Here is a 16,763-nt window from a genome sequence, read left to right on the forward strand (position 1 = left end):
AAACCTCTGGAGACCGTTTTACCTCATCTCTACGTTGGGGTTGTTGTCACCTTTAGATCTCCAAGAGGTAAACCTAGATACTTACTTTTCTTAAGTTTTAATTAAGTTTTAAGAAAGGTTAAGGGGTTAGAAATGCATGAAATGGTTAGATCTAATGTTATAGGGTTTGAGTTGGGTTGTTTATGAATGTTTGCTCTTATGATGTTTTTATTGTTGTTTGTTGGGGTTTAGGCTAGTTTTTATGCCCTTATGCATGTTTGAGTGAGTATGCATGTTTTGAGGAGTTGGGTGTGAGGATTTGAGAAGTTTTGGAGGTTGAATACATAGGGCAGAATCGGGTTCTGTCTTGCTGGAGAACCCAGTTTCGGCCGCCGAAGCAAGGTTCGGTCGCCGAACCTGCTTATGGAGGCAGCCTTTTGGCCGCCTAACTTGCCCTCGAAAGTATGACTTTCGGATCTGTGAAAGGGTTTTGGCATCCGAACCCACCCCCGAAACTCCTTGACTTGCGGATCTGTGTAGAGTTTTGGCCGCCGAACCTGCCCCCGAAAGTCCCTGACTTTCGGATCTGTGAGGGACCTTCGGCCGCCGAACCTAATGTCGAAAGTCCCCTGCCCAGCCTTCCTTTGCTTGTTTTATGTGCATGTTTTGTTATGTTTTATGGGGTTTTTGGAGAGTTGTTTTGAGTCTTGTGATAGCTATGTTTGGTCCCTCATTTGAGTCCATCTATGTAGGATCGGACCGCGAGACCGTAGAGGCCTTTAGTGAGCTAGCTGCGTCATTGTTAGATAAGCGTCAGGCAGAGGTGAGTATAAATAAACTATCTTTTCAAAGTAACTAAACTTTTAAGCATGTTCATGCATCACGAATGCCATGTTTATGTATTAGGATGTTTGCATTAGAATTCATGAATATGATGCATTGCATAATTTACTGTTGATGTGGATGGATATTGGATGACCCACTAGCCCTCGATATGATATGATATGATATGATATGGAAGTCCAGGTTGAGACCCATTCTACGCCCCTAGCATTACGAATATGTTATGTTATGTTTAAGCGAAAGTTTGCTAGTCAAATTAGAATAATAACTCAACATATTCTTTCAATTCCAAAAAAATAGAATGACATAGAAAAAAAAATAAAGATAAAGATAGTCAGTTGAAGCAAAGTTGCACCCACATAAATGTAAGTCAATTATAGTTTTCTTAATATCATTTTTTTTGTTATGCTCCTTTTAAAAAATTATTGCAAACTCAATGTTGAAAAATAATATATGTATAATATATTCACACTTTCTGTTTGAATTTCAAAATATTTTCGATTTAAATGGTACATATAGATGTATTTGGACATAATTTATATAATCAAGAGGTAACAGTCTATGTCATTGATGGGCTCCTTTTAAAAAATTATTGCAAACTCAATGTTGAAAAATAATATATGTATAATATATTCACACTTTCTGTTTGAATTTCAAAATATTTTCGATTTAAATGGTACATATAGATGTATTTGGACATAATTTATATAATCAAGAGGTGACAGTCTATGTCATTGATGGGCTTAAAAATAGTAGTGATGGGCTCCTTTTAAAAAATTATTGCAAACTCAATGTTGAAAAATAATATATGTATAATATATTCACACTTTCTGTTTGAATTTCAAAATATTTTCGATTTAAATGGTACATATAGATGTATTTGGACATAATTTATATAATCAAGAGGTGACAGTCTATGTCATTGATGGGCTTAAAAATAGTAGTCTAAAAGAGCACTATAGATTTGCATAAAAGATTTTAAAGGAAGGGTAAGATGAAACATATATCATGGATTAAGCAATTCAATTAAGGGGCTGCTAAACGCCATCTGTGGGGATCGAACCCACGACCACATGGTTAAAAGCCATGCGCTCTACCACTGAGCTAAGATGGCAGATTGTTTGAAAGCTCAAAAAATAAATATAAGAATTCTAAGACATAGTTGGAATCTCAAAATTAACCTCTTCGTTACAATTTACCACTGTGGGAAACTCTAAAGTAATTATACAAATCGACTTCCAATTGAAGGCACTGATCGCTGGACTTGAGAATGAGAGAAAAACCATCTTTGCAAGATTTTAACCTAGGTGGTGGGTGACGGTCGATTCCTGATATCCTATTGTAAATGTTTTGATCATTGTTATGTTTTTTTAGTTCTATTTCTTCTTTTTTCATTTTGAATTTCAAGGAAGTGACTAGAAATGGCAGCAGTATATAGTTTATACATTATTAATAAATGAGGTGGTCTAATATTTACACTTTTGTTTCTGCTAAAATTAGTTCTGATAGGTTTTATGTCGTTATTTATTTTGGAGAAATTGATAAATTGGTTAGTAATTATATTAAAAACGGTGCTCAATGATTCTTTTTTTTAATATTGAAATAATTTAAGCTGAGAATCAACAAGAAAATATTAAAAATCACAGATTATATTTAACATTGTGGAAAAATATTATACTTTTTGAAGAATTATTTAGAGGCATGTTCAACTGTCTTTAGAGGTGCACCCCTTTTATTCTTACTAAATCTCGGTAAGAAGTGATGGATATTATTAATTGAAAATAAATATTTAGAATTGTTAGATTTATATGCTAATAAATTGATTAGTATTTATTCAAACCATATTTTTATTTTCTGAGCAATCATCTTAGCAACATTAGGTGACCTACGATATAATGCAAAAACTGATTCTTTGATGTGATTGTATATTAGGCAATTTAGTCACTTCAAATACATGAAGTTGTCAAATGGAAAGCACTACAGAATGAAGACAATTTATATACTAGCTACCCCTTTATACTTTATGTTAATGAAGAATGAAATTGATGGACAAAATTATGGAATTGTTGCCACTGCTAAATGAATTGATTAAATATACAGATAAATAAACATGTCTTTTCCATAAAGATAGTAGAGGAAATTACATTAGCCTCTATTTTGGCACATTGCACATTGCTCCCTTATATATATATATATATATATTGTTGAATCATGCATTTTATGTATTTTACTATTATAAGATATATATATATATAAAAGTTAGGCATGATTACAAGTAAGGATATAATGAGTCAATTCCTTTAATATCACAAATAATGTGTCATTTAGGGACATTTTGATATTGGCTTAACGTTGCTAATAAAGCTTGGTACCAATTCCTAACTAATGGAGGAAAAATTAATCTTCTTTCAAGAACATGTTAGAAAAATGTCAGAAATAAGTTGACATTCAATGACATTTTGATTTTGTCTCTAAAGTGAGCAAAGACGATTTGGAGAAATGTCATAAATAAATTCATATTTAAGGATTTTTTCATGATGTTGCTATTGGTAAATATTTTACATACAAAATAAGAACAATGCTATAAAGCTTGGCACTAATTCCTAAATGGGTCATGGAAAATTAATCGTCTTTCAATTACCTGTTAGCGAAATATCACAAATCAGGTGTCGTTCAGTGATATTTTGATGTTATCTTTAAAAGAATGTCACAATTATATTACTATTTAGGGATGTTTGCATGAAATCGCTAGCAATAATATTAAAATATAAAATAAGAACATCACTATAAAGCTTGGTGCTACTTCTTAACGGGTGGAAGGAAACTTAATCATCTTTCAAGGTTGGTTTAGTATAATCTCAAAAATAAGATAATATTCATGAAAATTTTGAAGAAATTTCATAAATAAATTACTATTTAGGGACGTTTGCATAAAATTTTTATTGATAAATATTGTACAAACTAAATAAGAATGTCGATATCTTCAAACTTTCATAAATAAACCACTGTAATTTGCAATACAAGTACACTCACTTTAAACTTAACGCCATCTGTGGGGATCGAACCCACGACCACATGGTTAAAAGCCATGCGCTCTACCACTGAGCTAAGATGGCTGGTTGTTTGAAAGCTCAAAAAATACATATAAGTATTCTAAGACATAATTGGAATCTCAAAAGTAACCTCTTCGTTACCATTTACCACTTATGGGAAACTCTAAAGTAATTATATATATTGACTTCCACTTAAAGGCACTAATCACTACACTTGAGAATGAGAGAAAAACCATCTTTGCAAGATTTTAACCCAGGTGGTGAGTGGCAGTCGATTCTTGATATCCTACCGTAAACGTTTTGATCATTGTTATGTTTTTTGAGTTCTATTTCTTCTTTTTTCAATTTGAATTTCAAGGAAGTGATTAGAAATGACATCAGTATTTAGCTTATACATTATCAATAAATGAGGTGGTCCAATATTTACACTTTTGTTTCTATTGAAATTCATTTTGATAGGTTTTATGTTGTTTATTTTGGAAAAATTGATGAATTGGTTAGTTATTATATTAAAAATGATGCTCAGTGATTCTTTTTTCTTAATTTTGAAATAATTTAAGTTGAGAATCAACAAGAAAATATTAAAAATCAAATACTTTATTTAACATTGTGGAAAAATATTATACGTTTTGGAGAATTATTTAGAGGCATGTCCAACTGTCTTTAAAAGTGCGTCCCTTTTATTCTTTACTGAATCTCGGTAAGAAGTGATGGATATTATTAATTGAAAATAAATACTTAGAATTGTTATATTTATATGCTAATAATTGATTAGTATTTATTCAAACCATATTCTTATTTTCTCATCAATCATCTTAGCAACATTAGGTGACCTATGATATAATGCAAAAACTAATTCTTTGATGTGATTGTATATTAGGCAATTTAGTCACCTTCAAATACATGAAGTTGTTGAATGGAAAGTACGACAGAATGAAGGCAATTTATAAGCTAGCTACCCCTTTATACTTTATGTTAATGAAGAACAAAATTGATGTACAAAATTATGGAACTGTTACTACTGCTAAATGAACTGGTTAAACATACGCAAAAAATGAACTTGTCTTTCCTATAAAGATAGTAGAGGAACCTATATTAGCCTCTATTTTGGCACATTGCACACTACTCCTTTAATTGCTCCTTTATATATATATATATATATATATATATATATATATGTTGCATCATGCATTTTATGTATTTTACTGTAACGATCCGGAAATCGGACCGCTACCGGCACTAGGATTCAGATCGACTTAAGGTCGCCGGAACCCGTAGCAAACTTACTATACATCCTGGGTACCTGATAAAATCCCATACATGATCATACATTATCATAAAAACTTAAAAAATTTTATAAAACCAAGCTCAACCTGTACATGCATCATACTGAAAATATAAAACTCATACTAGAGCCCTCATCAAATGCTCTTGTATGGTTAACATCACATGCCTCAAGCTTGGTTTAAACATAACTTATAATTAAAAACTTTTACATAAAGGTCATGTTAATCGGGATTACAATGATAAAAACTAGGGCAAAGCACAATTCTAATCCATTATACAATACATTTCCACAACTATTCTATTACATCAAACTATACCAGCTACTATGTCGGCTTCCCGTGCTATCTTCGACCTTGCAAACCTGGGGTTAGGGGAAAGGGATAAACTACAAGAGCCTAATGAGCAGAACAATAAAAATAGTTTAATAAACATATGCTCGTATGAAATGCGTCACAACACAAACAATTCATATCAAGATGGATTTGTCACCAGTAACCCTTTACATAATCCAATGTGTCCGGCCTTCGACGGAGCTCCTCAGAACTTTCGCTTAAACATAATATAACATATCCATAATGCCAGGGGCGTAAAATGAGCAGCCCTAGTTTTTCTCTTACATCATACCAGGAGAGTAGAATGAGCAGCCCTAATCTTTCCGTATCATATCATATCATAATATCTCGAGGGCTAGTAGGTCATCCAATATCCATCCACATCAACAGTAAATTATGCAATGCATCATATTCGTGAATTCTAATGCAACATCCTATTCGTGAATTCTAATGCAACATCCTAATACATAAACATGGCATTCGTAATGTATAAATATGCTTAAAAGTTAGTTACTTTGAAAAAGTAGTTCAGTTCTACTCACCTCTGGCTGATGCTTGCCTAACACCGGTGCAGTTACCTCACTGCAGGCCTCTACGGTCTCCCTGGTCCGATCCTACACAGATGGACTCAAATGAGTGACCAAACATAGCTATTACAAGACTCTAAACAACTCCTCAAAAACCCCTTTAAACATACCAAAACATGCACATTAAATAAGCAAAGAAAGGCTGGGCAGGGGACTTTCGGCGGCAAGTTCGGCGACCGAAGGTCCCTCACAGATCCGAAAGTCCCTGACTTTCGGGGGCAGGTTCGGCGGCGGGTTCGGCGGCCGAAACTCCTTCACAGATCCGAAAGTCCATGCTTTCGAGGGCAGGTTAGGCGGCCAAAAGGCTGCCTCCACAAGCAGGTTCGGCGGCCCAACCTGGGTTCTCCAGCAAGGCAGAACCCGAATATACCCTATGCATACAGCCACCCAACTCTCCAATCCTCACACCCAACTCCTCAAAAACATACATACTCACTCAAACATGCATAAGGGGCATAAAAACTAGCCTAAACCCCAACAAATAACAATAAAAACATCATAAGAGCAAACATTCATTAATAACTCAACTCAAACCTTAAAACTTTATATCTAACCATTTCATGCATTTTTTGACCCTTTACCCTTTCTTAAAATTTGATTAAAACATAAGAAAAGCAATAATCTAGACTTACCTCTTAGATGACGGCAACCCCAACGTGGAGATGAGGTAAAACGGTCTCCGGAGGTCTCCAAGGTTTCAAAACTTGGATTCAAGCTCAAATCTTCAAAAACAAGGCAAAACTCATGAATTTCTTTAAGGGATTTGAAGAATAAACAATAAAATCACCAAAGGAAGGGCAAAGACTCACCTATGCCCGAAAATGGAGAGAAAACTCCCTCATCTTTGGGCTGAAGGCCTCTTATAGGTGGATGCACGAAACCACCTTTGGGGGCCTGATTGAGCATAATTTAGTCTATATTATTATGATATTATTGATGTTAATTTACACTTTTTCTGCTTAATTTTGTGGTTTTAATCTTATTCTGCAGAAAATGGTGTAAAGGGACAATTTGGTGAAAGTGCCCCTAAAACTGCCTTAATTGGAGCAAAGGAGAGCAAGCATGCCAAGTGCAACTTGAAAGGAGCCAAATAAGGAAAGTAATTTGAAATTTAAATTTCAAATCATTAAGAGAATTTAAAATTCAAATTCAAGATTCAGCTCATTAAGAAAAGTGCTAAATAAGGAAAGTGCAGTCAACAGAGCAGTTTAAAATCCAAGATCTTCAAGAATCCCTTTCCTTATTCAAGAAGCCAAATCTTCAAAATTCACATTTAGATTTTGAAATTTAAATTCAGCTTGCTAAGGAAGCCAAAGAAGTCCCACATGCCACACATGCCTTGCACATTCAAAATTCAAATTGCAAAAGAGAGGCTACACCTCATTAATGTGCAAGATATGGGCAGCAACTTGGGCAGCACTTGGGCAGCAACGTGTGCAGTAGCTAGGGCAACACAAGAACATTATATAAGGGTCTCTGAGGCTACCGCACACCCCTATAAGGACTTCACTCCAATTCGGCCAAGAAGGGCCAGCCGCGCCACCTCTCCAAGGCTCTCCATCTTCGGTTCTTCTTGTTTCTTTCTTCTTTTCTTTTATTTTCTGTTTTGTTTCAGCCATGAGTGGCTGAAACCTTTTATTCTAGTTGAAGATTAGGTGATACTTTGGTTGTTTTATGGATTGGGAGACTTGATCATATATTGTTCATCTTTTGGTTATTCAATATTTGTGCAATTTCATGCTTGATTCCATTATTGCTTTGTTATTTTGATCAATGTGACCAGTTGATTCTTGATTGCAAGGTAAAATATTGTTAGTTTGAATAATTTTGAGTCCGTAATTGCTTGGATTGTTAAACACAAGAACACTTGGTGTAAAAACTGAGGGAGTTGCATAATCTAGCAAAATCACCATGCGCTTGGGTAGCTAGGATTAGATCTCTATATTTCTTAATGCAATTGACAGTTGTTTTGATGCCTAAGGCCCAAGTACGTTCCTTGGCAACTTGTTGATTAGTGATTAATTAGAGGACGTTCTCTAATTGGTTTATGATTAAGGAGAGATATGGTGGTGAGAAGCGTCTTCCATCTCCATAACTAATCTATTGAATCTATCAAGGGAAACTAAGTGTCAATGATCAATCCCAACAACTGAAGTGGATCCAATTCTTCAACTAGATCTTTCTTATTATTGATTTCTCTTTATTTTTATTATTCGCTTTACTTTTATTGCTTTCAGTTTTAGATCTCTTGAATCAATCTCAAAACCCCCCCTCCATTTTACTTTCAGTTTATTTGCTTTTAGTTTATCTCGTTTCAGTTTACTTCTCTTTCAGTTTATTTTTTTTGTTTCAGTTAATTCTCTTGGTCTTGATAAGGAAGATAGGTAAGTTTTCAATTCCCTGTGGATTCGATTCTTTTACCACTATCTACAGCTGTAAGATTGTTGATAACCAGAAAGGTTATTTTTGACCGGCTTCGACAACCGCGAGTCAGGGCCGAAAGGGGAGATCCCGTGGCGGCACCATCTTCGGCGGCCGAACCTGGTTTTTTCCCTCCAAAACTATTTTTTTCAAAACTCTTTTCTTTTTTTCTTAAAACCTTAAAATTTTCAAAATTCATTTTATAAAATCCTTACTTTACCCTTTTAAGGGGATTCCAGTTTCGGGAATTCCGAATTCCAACGGAGATTCCATCGAAATGTTGGAATTTCGACGTCGAAACTTAGCCGGGTATTACATTTACTATTAGTAAGATATATATATATAAAAAAAATAGGCATGATTACAAGTAAGGATATAGTGAGCCAATTCCTTTAATATCACAAATAATGTGTCATTTAGGGATATTTTGATATTGCCTCTAAATTTTTCAAGAACAATATGGAGGAATGTCATAAATAAATAGTACTTAGATACATTTTCATGACGTCTCTATTGATAAATATTTTACAGACAAAATAAGAATTTACTTATAAAACTTGGCGCCAATTTCAAATTAGGGGAAGGAAAATTAATCTTATTTCAGAGGCGTTTTAAAGAAATGACATAATAAGATGCTATTAGGGGACATTTTAAAAAGAGTTTTAACATTTTAGAGGAAACTAAGAGGAATAATCCAAGAATTATGCAAATCAAAGTGTCTGAGAACCACTATGTGATTATTTTGTATTATATGAGTATAGTGTAGAACTGTATATTAAAATATATATCTTAATATGCTTTGTTTACTATTACTAATCAATATTTTTTATTTTAGGAACAATGTGAAATTAATATAGCCAGTAGGAGGAAGGTTACAACCTCACATTTTTTATCAAAAAACCATTCACAATTTGCTATAATGAAATTCCATTCTAAAAAAAAGAGAAAGTTCGAAACAATTGGGATTGGTATGATTGACAAAGAAAGGGATGAATGAGAACTCTAATTTGCATAAACAAGTTTACTTCTAAGAAATGAAATCAAGACTAAACGCCATCTGTGGGGGTTGGTTGTTTGAAGACTTAAAAAACAAATATAAGAATTCTAAGATATAGTTGGAATCTCAAAATCAACCTCTTCATTACCATTTACCACTTATTATAAACTCTAAAGTAATTATACAAATTGACTTCCACTTGAAGGCACTGATGGACTTGAGAGTGAGAGAAAAACCATCTTTGTAAGATTTTAACCCAGGTGGTGGGTGGCAGTCGATTCCTGATATTCTACTGTAAACGTTTTGATCATTGTTATGTTTTTTGAGTTCTATTTCTTTTTTTTTTCAATTTGAATTTCAAGGAAGTGACTAGAAATGGCTGCAATGTATAGCTTATACATTATCAATAAATGAGGTAGTCCAATATTTACACTTTTGTTTCTATTGAAATTAGTTCTAATAGGTTTTATGTCGTTTATTTTGGAGAAATTGATGAATTGGTTAGTAATTATATTAAAAATGATGCTCAATGATTCTTTTTTCTTAATTTTGAAATAATTTAAGTTGAAAATCAACAAAAAAATATTAAAAATCACATATTCTATTCAACATCGTGGAAAAATATTATACTTTTTGGAGAATTATTTAGAGGTATGTTCAACGGTCTTTAGAGTCTCCTTTTATTCTTATTGAATCTTGGTAAGGAGTAATGGATATTATTAATTGAAAATAAATACTTAGAATTGTTATATTTGTATGCTAATAAATTGATGAGTATCTATTCAAACCATATTCTTATTTTCTCATTAATCATCCTAGCAACATTAGATGACCTATGATATAATGTAAAAACGGATTCTTTGATGTGATTGTATATTAGGCAATTTAGTCAACTTCAAATACATGAAGTTGTGGAATGGAAAACACGACAGAATGAAGACAATTTATAAGCTAGCTACTCCTTTATATTTTATGTTAATGAAGAACGAAATTAATGGATAAAATTATGGAACTGTTGCCACTGTTAAATGAACTGGTTAAACATATGTATAAATAAACTTGGCTTTAAGGGTGAACATTCGGTCGGTTCGGTTCAAAATCGAATCGAACCGAATAAATCAAAAACTAAAATTTTAGTATTTATGAAAATCAAATCAAATTGATTTTGGTTAGAAACAGAATCAAACAGAATCGGTCTGATTCAGTTCGATTCGGTTTAGTTTGATCGATTTCAATTTTTAATAATTTTTTTATTTTTTACACTTTATTTTTAGTATTTTAAAATTTAATTAAAATATTTTAATCTTAATATGATCTAATTTCTCTATATTATTGAAAATAACATATTATTATCACTAATCGGTTCGGTTTGATTTTTTATTTTTTTCGATCAAAATCGAACCAACCAAAATAACTGAAATTTTTAAAATTAAAAACTGAACAGAACCGAAATGAATAAAAAGTCGAACTGAATTTTTAAATTAATTCGGTTTGGTCGATTTTTTCGATTTGAACCGAATACTGCTCACCCCTATTTGACTTTCCCATAAAGATAATAGAGGAAACTACATTAGCCTCTATTTTAGCACATTGCACACTACTCTCTTGACTGCTCCTTTCTTCTTTTACATATATATATATATATATATATATTACTATTAGCAAGATATATAAAAAAGAAAACTTAGGCAAGATAACAAGTAAGGATATAGTGGGCCAATTCCTTTAATATCCTAAACCATGGTAGGAAAAATCTTAAAATTATAAGAATTGTTGGAGTTCTTGTTATCATTATTGCTTTCTATTAGGCTTGTTTAATTATTTTTCACTTATTCTATCATAAGAATAGAGAGCAATTTCTGCCGTGATTCAAACAATGTGTAAACAAGTAATTATGCATGTATTTAATATCCTATTTATATGCAATGAAAAAATTATTTATTTTAGTATCTTCATGTTTAGATAGAACAATCGCATGATGAAGAAAGATCAAAATCCATTAATGCTCTCTATTTATTATCTTATGTACCCATAGTTGTATTAAGAAGTAACAGTGATGGTGTAGATGTTGCATTATGAATGGTGTATGGTTCCTTACCAAAGAATGTAATTCTTCTTGTACAAGTCAAAATAGTAGGATTACTATATTAAAGAATATTATAATGATGAGATTGTCGATTTTTATGGATAGATTTTTGATATTATTTAGTTAAATTACGTTGATGATTACGTTATTTTTTTTAAATGCAGTTGATTTTACTAAAAAAAATTAAAAAGGAAAGAAGCATAATTAGTAAAATACTACAATAAATATTAGAATTAGCATTTTACAGTGGCATTAATTTTACTATTATATTAACTAATATATAACAACAATATGAATAAATAAAATAGTATTGATTAACAAATTTTATTGGTAATGTAAATTATTAATTTAATCTATATTTAGATTTGATTCTAATATGATTTTTATATATTTATAGTTAGAGATTAGCAGTATTCAGTTTAAATCGAAAAAACTGATCGAATCAAATTAATTTAAATTTTTGATTTGGTTTTTTATTCATTTCGGTTCGGTTCGGTTCGATTTTTAATTTTAAAAATTTTGATTATTTCAGTTTAGTTTTGATAAAAAAATAAAAAAAAAACGAACTGAATTGATTAGTGATAATAGTATATCATTTTCAATAATATTAAAATATTCTAATTAAATTTTAAAATATTAAAAATAAAATGTAAAAAATAAAAAATTTATTAACAGTTCATTCTTTGTTTTGTTCCTCAACTCGACTTATCTAGTGTTAAGAGTCAATTTCCGAGGCCGGCACCTGCTGTGGTTGGTTTTTCTTTATTTTGTTCCTCAACTATACTTATTTGGTGCCAATGGTCAATTTCAGAGGTCGGCACCTATCGTGGTTGGATTTTTCTTTATTTTGTTCCTTAACTCGGCTTATATGGTACTAAGGATCAATTTTTTAGGCTAACACCTGCCATGGTTAGGTTTTTTTTTTTGTCTTGTTGTCATGACTTCCAGGCTTATTAGCCTTGCTCGGTATTCAGGTTCGTGGCTTTACTGATGCTTTCCGGCTTATTAGTCTTTATTGGTGTTCAGGCTCATGGCCTTACTGTCGCTTTTAGGCTTATTAGCCTTACTCGGTATTCAGGCTCATTAGTCTTACTGTCACTTTTCGGCGTATTAGCCTTAACCGATATTCAAGCTCATGGCTTTACTGTCGCTTCTAGACTTATTAACCTTGCTCGATATTCAGGCTCATTGGTCTTAGTGTCGCTTCCAATTTTATTAGCCTTACTCGGTGTTCAGGCTCATTGGCCTTACTATCGCTTCCCGACTTATTAGCCTTGATCGGTATTCAAGCTCATGACCTTACTGTCACTTTCAAGCCTATTAGCCTTGCTCGGTATTCAAACTCATCGGCCTTACTTTTGCTTTTAAAATTTATCTGCAAAATAAAAACTTGTACAACATATATGTAATGAGAATACTCATTGTGAATTCAATAATATTCATCAATAAATAATGTCGCACATGACATTTAGTTTCATATTTCAAATGGATGTAAATATTAATTTTGACTAATAATATATAATTCAAAGAGTTCAAAAAATAATGTTTTGCATGCATAATTGCCTTCAAGTTTTTTCAATTCATTAAATACATAACCCTTTGCTTAGGAATATTTGTGCCAATGTTAATTAACAATAGAAGTTTTCATATGAAGTTACCATTTGAATATAGCGTATCCTGCGTTTTATTTTTAAATAACAAAATATTTTTTTAATAATAATATTTTTTATATGATAAAACTTCTTTTTTTTTTAATTTTAAAAATTATTTATTGTGTCTTAATATTTTTTTAAATTTTATGGTAATTAAAAAAACTAATTTTAATATTTTTTAAATTATAAAAAAATATTTTATTATTAAAACATAATATTATATTATATTGTTAGGACTTATTTGGCCCGCAACGAAAATACAAGGACTTAATTGGTCCTAAATTTTGAATTGTGCTTATTTGGTCTTAAAAAAAAATATATGAACTTAATTGAACTTATTTCTAATATGAAATAATATAGTAGTATAAGTGTAATTTTCTGTAAAATAACGTATTCAACATAAGTCAACTATAAAATAAAAAACAATTTATAGCCACTAATTATTTTTCCTCTCTCTCTCAAAATTCATTCAACTCAACCATTCACAATTTAGTTTAACTGCATGCTACCCTCTTTCTGTTGATTCTTCTCCTTTTGAAATTGACTATTAGTTAAAAATAAGTTTAAATTAAACTCTTTAAATAATTTCTTTCTCATAAAAATTCTACTTAAAACTTTTAAAATAAAATTTAAATAATAATAAACTTTCTATTTTATTTTGAAATACTAATTTTATTTAAATTGGCATCAACACCATATATGATAATAGGTTATATTATTAGCTTCAAACAACGGATAAAATTAACCATAATTTTGCTATGTAAAATAGAATACCGCATAATAAAATATATAAGCAAATTTTAAAAAAAATAGCAAGATTTGATTCATTTTTTCATCAGTTAAAAAAATTGTAATAACAAGATATGATTAAAAAAATAATAAATAATTTTTTTCTCTATAATTGTCGGATATTAATAGTAGGAGACCTCTTAATGTTCCTCTATATATAATTAACTACAAAAAAAATATGTAACAGTAGATGTGACTTTCTATTTGCATCCCTCTGGAATCTTCCCTACAATTGTTGGCTTAACATCAATGCATTCATATTTTGCTGGGCCTTCAGGACCACTATATGTCAAGTCAATGTTTGCAAGTTCCACTTTTTCACATGGAATTCCACTGCTACATATAAGTTGAACGGTAAGAGAAGTTGCAGAAGTTCCCTTTATATTTTTGAAGCTAACATCACTAATCTTCACTTTAGATGGTTCCTGAAAAAAAAAAAGAGAGAAGAAATAATTATTTATACAAACAATAAGTAATTATCATATAATAATATATTGTTTTGGAATAGTTATCACCTTTTTATTGCATTTATTCCATGGACAATACATTTGATCTACAATAATAGGATTGGAGACATTTTCCATAGTAATATCTTGGAAATGAATATTAGTTGCAGTATTAGGAAATAGTGCAGGCCAAGTTTTAATTCTAACACCATTAGTTGTACCGGTGAGGGTGCAATCGGAAACGGTAATTCCGGAAACAGGATCTTCATTCTCATACTTCCCCAAGCTCCCTATGCTGATGCCATGACCAGGTCCACATGCCACTTTTGTGATTTTTAGATTTTCGGTTCCATAATCAATAGAGATACAATCATCACCCGTGCCTATTTTGGCATTAGATATAGTCACTCCCTTTGATCGCCCAATATGAATTCCATCTGTATTAAGGCTATTTTCAGGTGTACTGACTTTGAAGCCTTCAAATGTGAAGTCGTCACATCCCAATACATTGACGTGAAAGTACTTGCTATTAAGAGACGTTATGTCACGAACTAAGCCTTTGGTAATGAAGTTAAACCTTATATTCTGATGAAAAATGTAAAGCAATAAAAGCATTTTAGAAAAGTTTTGGTACGTAATTACAATTTATGGTAAATTTAAATTAGTAACATTTTGTAATATCATGTACACTAAAAAAAAATACCATAGGATGTTTCTTGCAATTTTTTGGATCTTTGTCACAAGATACTCCCTTCCATGCAACTTCTCCTTAACCATCTAAAGTTCCTTTTCCAGATAGTGTGAATTGATCAATATGGTTAAAATTAAACCAACCATCCCCTGTAAGCTCTGGTGGGGCTTGCACGGTTCCTTGAACTTCTACCTCTATTGCCCCTTTGCAAGGACCTGTAACATTCACTATACCTGCCAAGAATGTCCCTGCTGGAATCAATATTTTGCTAGATCCTGCTGCTGCACAAGCCTCTTTCCAAGCATCCGCTATAGCCTAAAAGATAAAGGAAAGAGAAAGGTAAGAATTTTAAGTTTAACTAATATCCTAATATTCATGGGTGAATTATATGTTTATACCTGACTTGCATCTGCTTTTCCATCAGGTGCTGCACCAAATTTTGTTATATCAAAAACAACTGGCTGTGCTTAAACAACAGAGAAATTTATGAACAATAGAGATACAATTGAGAAGATTATTTTAGTATCCATTATTTTTTTTTTGCTTCCTTCCTTCTTTTATTTTTAATAAAGATTTTGCAATGATGAATTGATTTATCTTTCTATATGCTGCTTTATAAGGCTAAAATTTACCAAATTTAACTAAATACTAATAATGTTTTATATATTTGGTATTAAGCAATTTTTTTAGAACCTCTGTATTTGGAAACGTTGAATGTTCTAAGCTAAAAATAGATTCCCAAAATGTACCATGTGTTATATCATCCATATCTCATGTTATGGTTATGATAACATGTAGATAATTTCTCATGTAATTCTTAAAGCTAAAGATTATTTATTGGAGAAAGACTTAAACAGGTTGATTTTTTTCACTTTTGATGTTTTAGTAAGATAATAAAGGATTGAAGAATAAAAAGAGAAAAATTATGTCTAAACTCTGAATTCTGAAATTAAGGGAGTAATGGGCGTAATGAAAGACACAAGGAAATAAGGAACAAAGTCTTGCTTAAACTCTAAGTCTCAGATGCACTATGTTATGGGCATAATATATCTAACAAAAGAAATCAGAGTCCAATTCCATATTTGACACACAATTTGATGATCCTTATCCGCAAAAACATATAAAACTCAATTGTTTTAGGAAAAATAAAGCACAAAATGTAAGTGAAATCATGGATATACCTAAATACACTTTTCCATCTAATTTTGGTTATTTGTATTTAGGCTAAACTAGGATTTTTAGTACTATATAAAGATGCTATTTTGATATACAACATCATCTTTTACTCTTGATTAATTTTGGGAGGCTGAAAACATTTTTCTCATTGCATTTCAACCATGAACATATGTAGCTAAATTCTAGTTTTAGTTGAAGGATAATTAAAGTTTTAATTCATTTAGTTGTGAGATCTAATTGGTTTTATTATTTTCTTAATGTTTCTTGGTATTTATATTGTTTTTGTACCTATTATTTATTATTGTTCTATTGATTGTAGCATTAAGGTGTCATTGCTCAATTAATAGGATAATATATTATTATTCAAGTTGATTAAATTCATAATTATTTTAGTTTAATATGAAATTAGTGGTGAATTAGTTTA

At 31.2% G+C, this 16,763-nt stretch overlaps 1 protein-coding gene and 2 non-coding genes across 3 annotated transcripts; all 3 read right to left on the reverse strand.

The window, feature by feature from the left end:
• Positions 1 to 1,864: 1,864 nt before the first annotated feature.
• Positions 1,865 to 1,936, reverse strand: TRNAK-UUU. The gene has a single exon. It is a non-coding gene; the product is annotated as a tRNA-Lys (tRNA).
• A 1,930-nt stretch (positions 1,937 to 3,866) lies between these two features.
• On the reverse strand, positions 3,867 to 3,938 carry TRNAK-UUU. Its single transcript has one exon. It is a non-coding gene; the product is annotated as a tRNA-Lys (tRNA).
• A 10,288-nt stretch (positions 3,939 to 14,226) lies between these two features.
• Positions 14,227 to 15,931, reverse strand: LOC110617356 (exopolygalacturonase-like). Its single transcript, XM_043957470.1, has 5 exons — positions 15,857 to 15,931; positions 15,562 to 15,624; positions 15,307 to 15,478; positions 14,542 to 15,029; positions 14,227 to 14,451 (listed from the first exon to the last, which is right to left on the reverse strand). The coding sequence occupies exons 1-5, from the start codon at positions 15,929 to 15,931 to the stop codon at positions 14,227 to 14,229; spliced, it is 1,023 nt and encodes a 340-aa protein (XP_043813405.1).
• Between the last annotated feature and the right edge of the window lie 832 nt (positions 15,932 to 16,763).

The sequence above is a fragment of the Manihot esculenta genome, chromosome 6 (assembly GCF_001659605.2).
Source record: "Manihot esculenta cultivar AM560-2 chromosome 6, M.esculenta_v8, whole genome shotgun sequence".
Taxonomy (NCBI): Eukaryota; Viridiplantae; Streptophyta; class Magnoliopsida; order Malpighiales; family Euphorbiaceae; genus Manihot; species Manihot esculenta.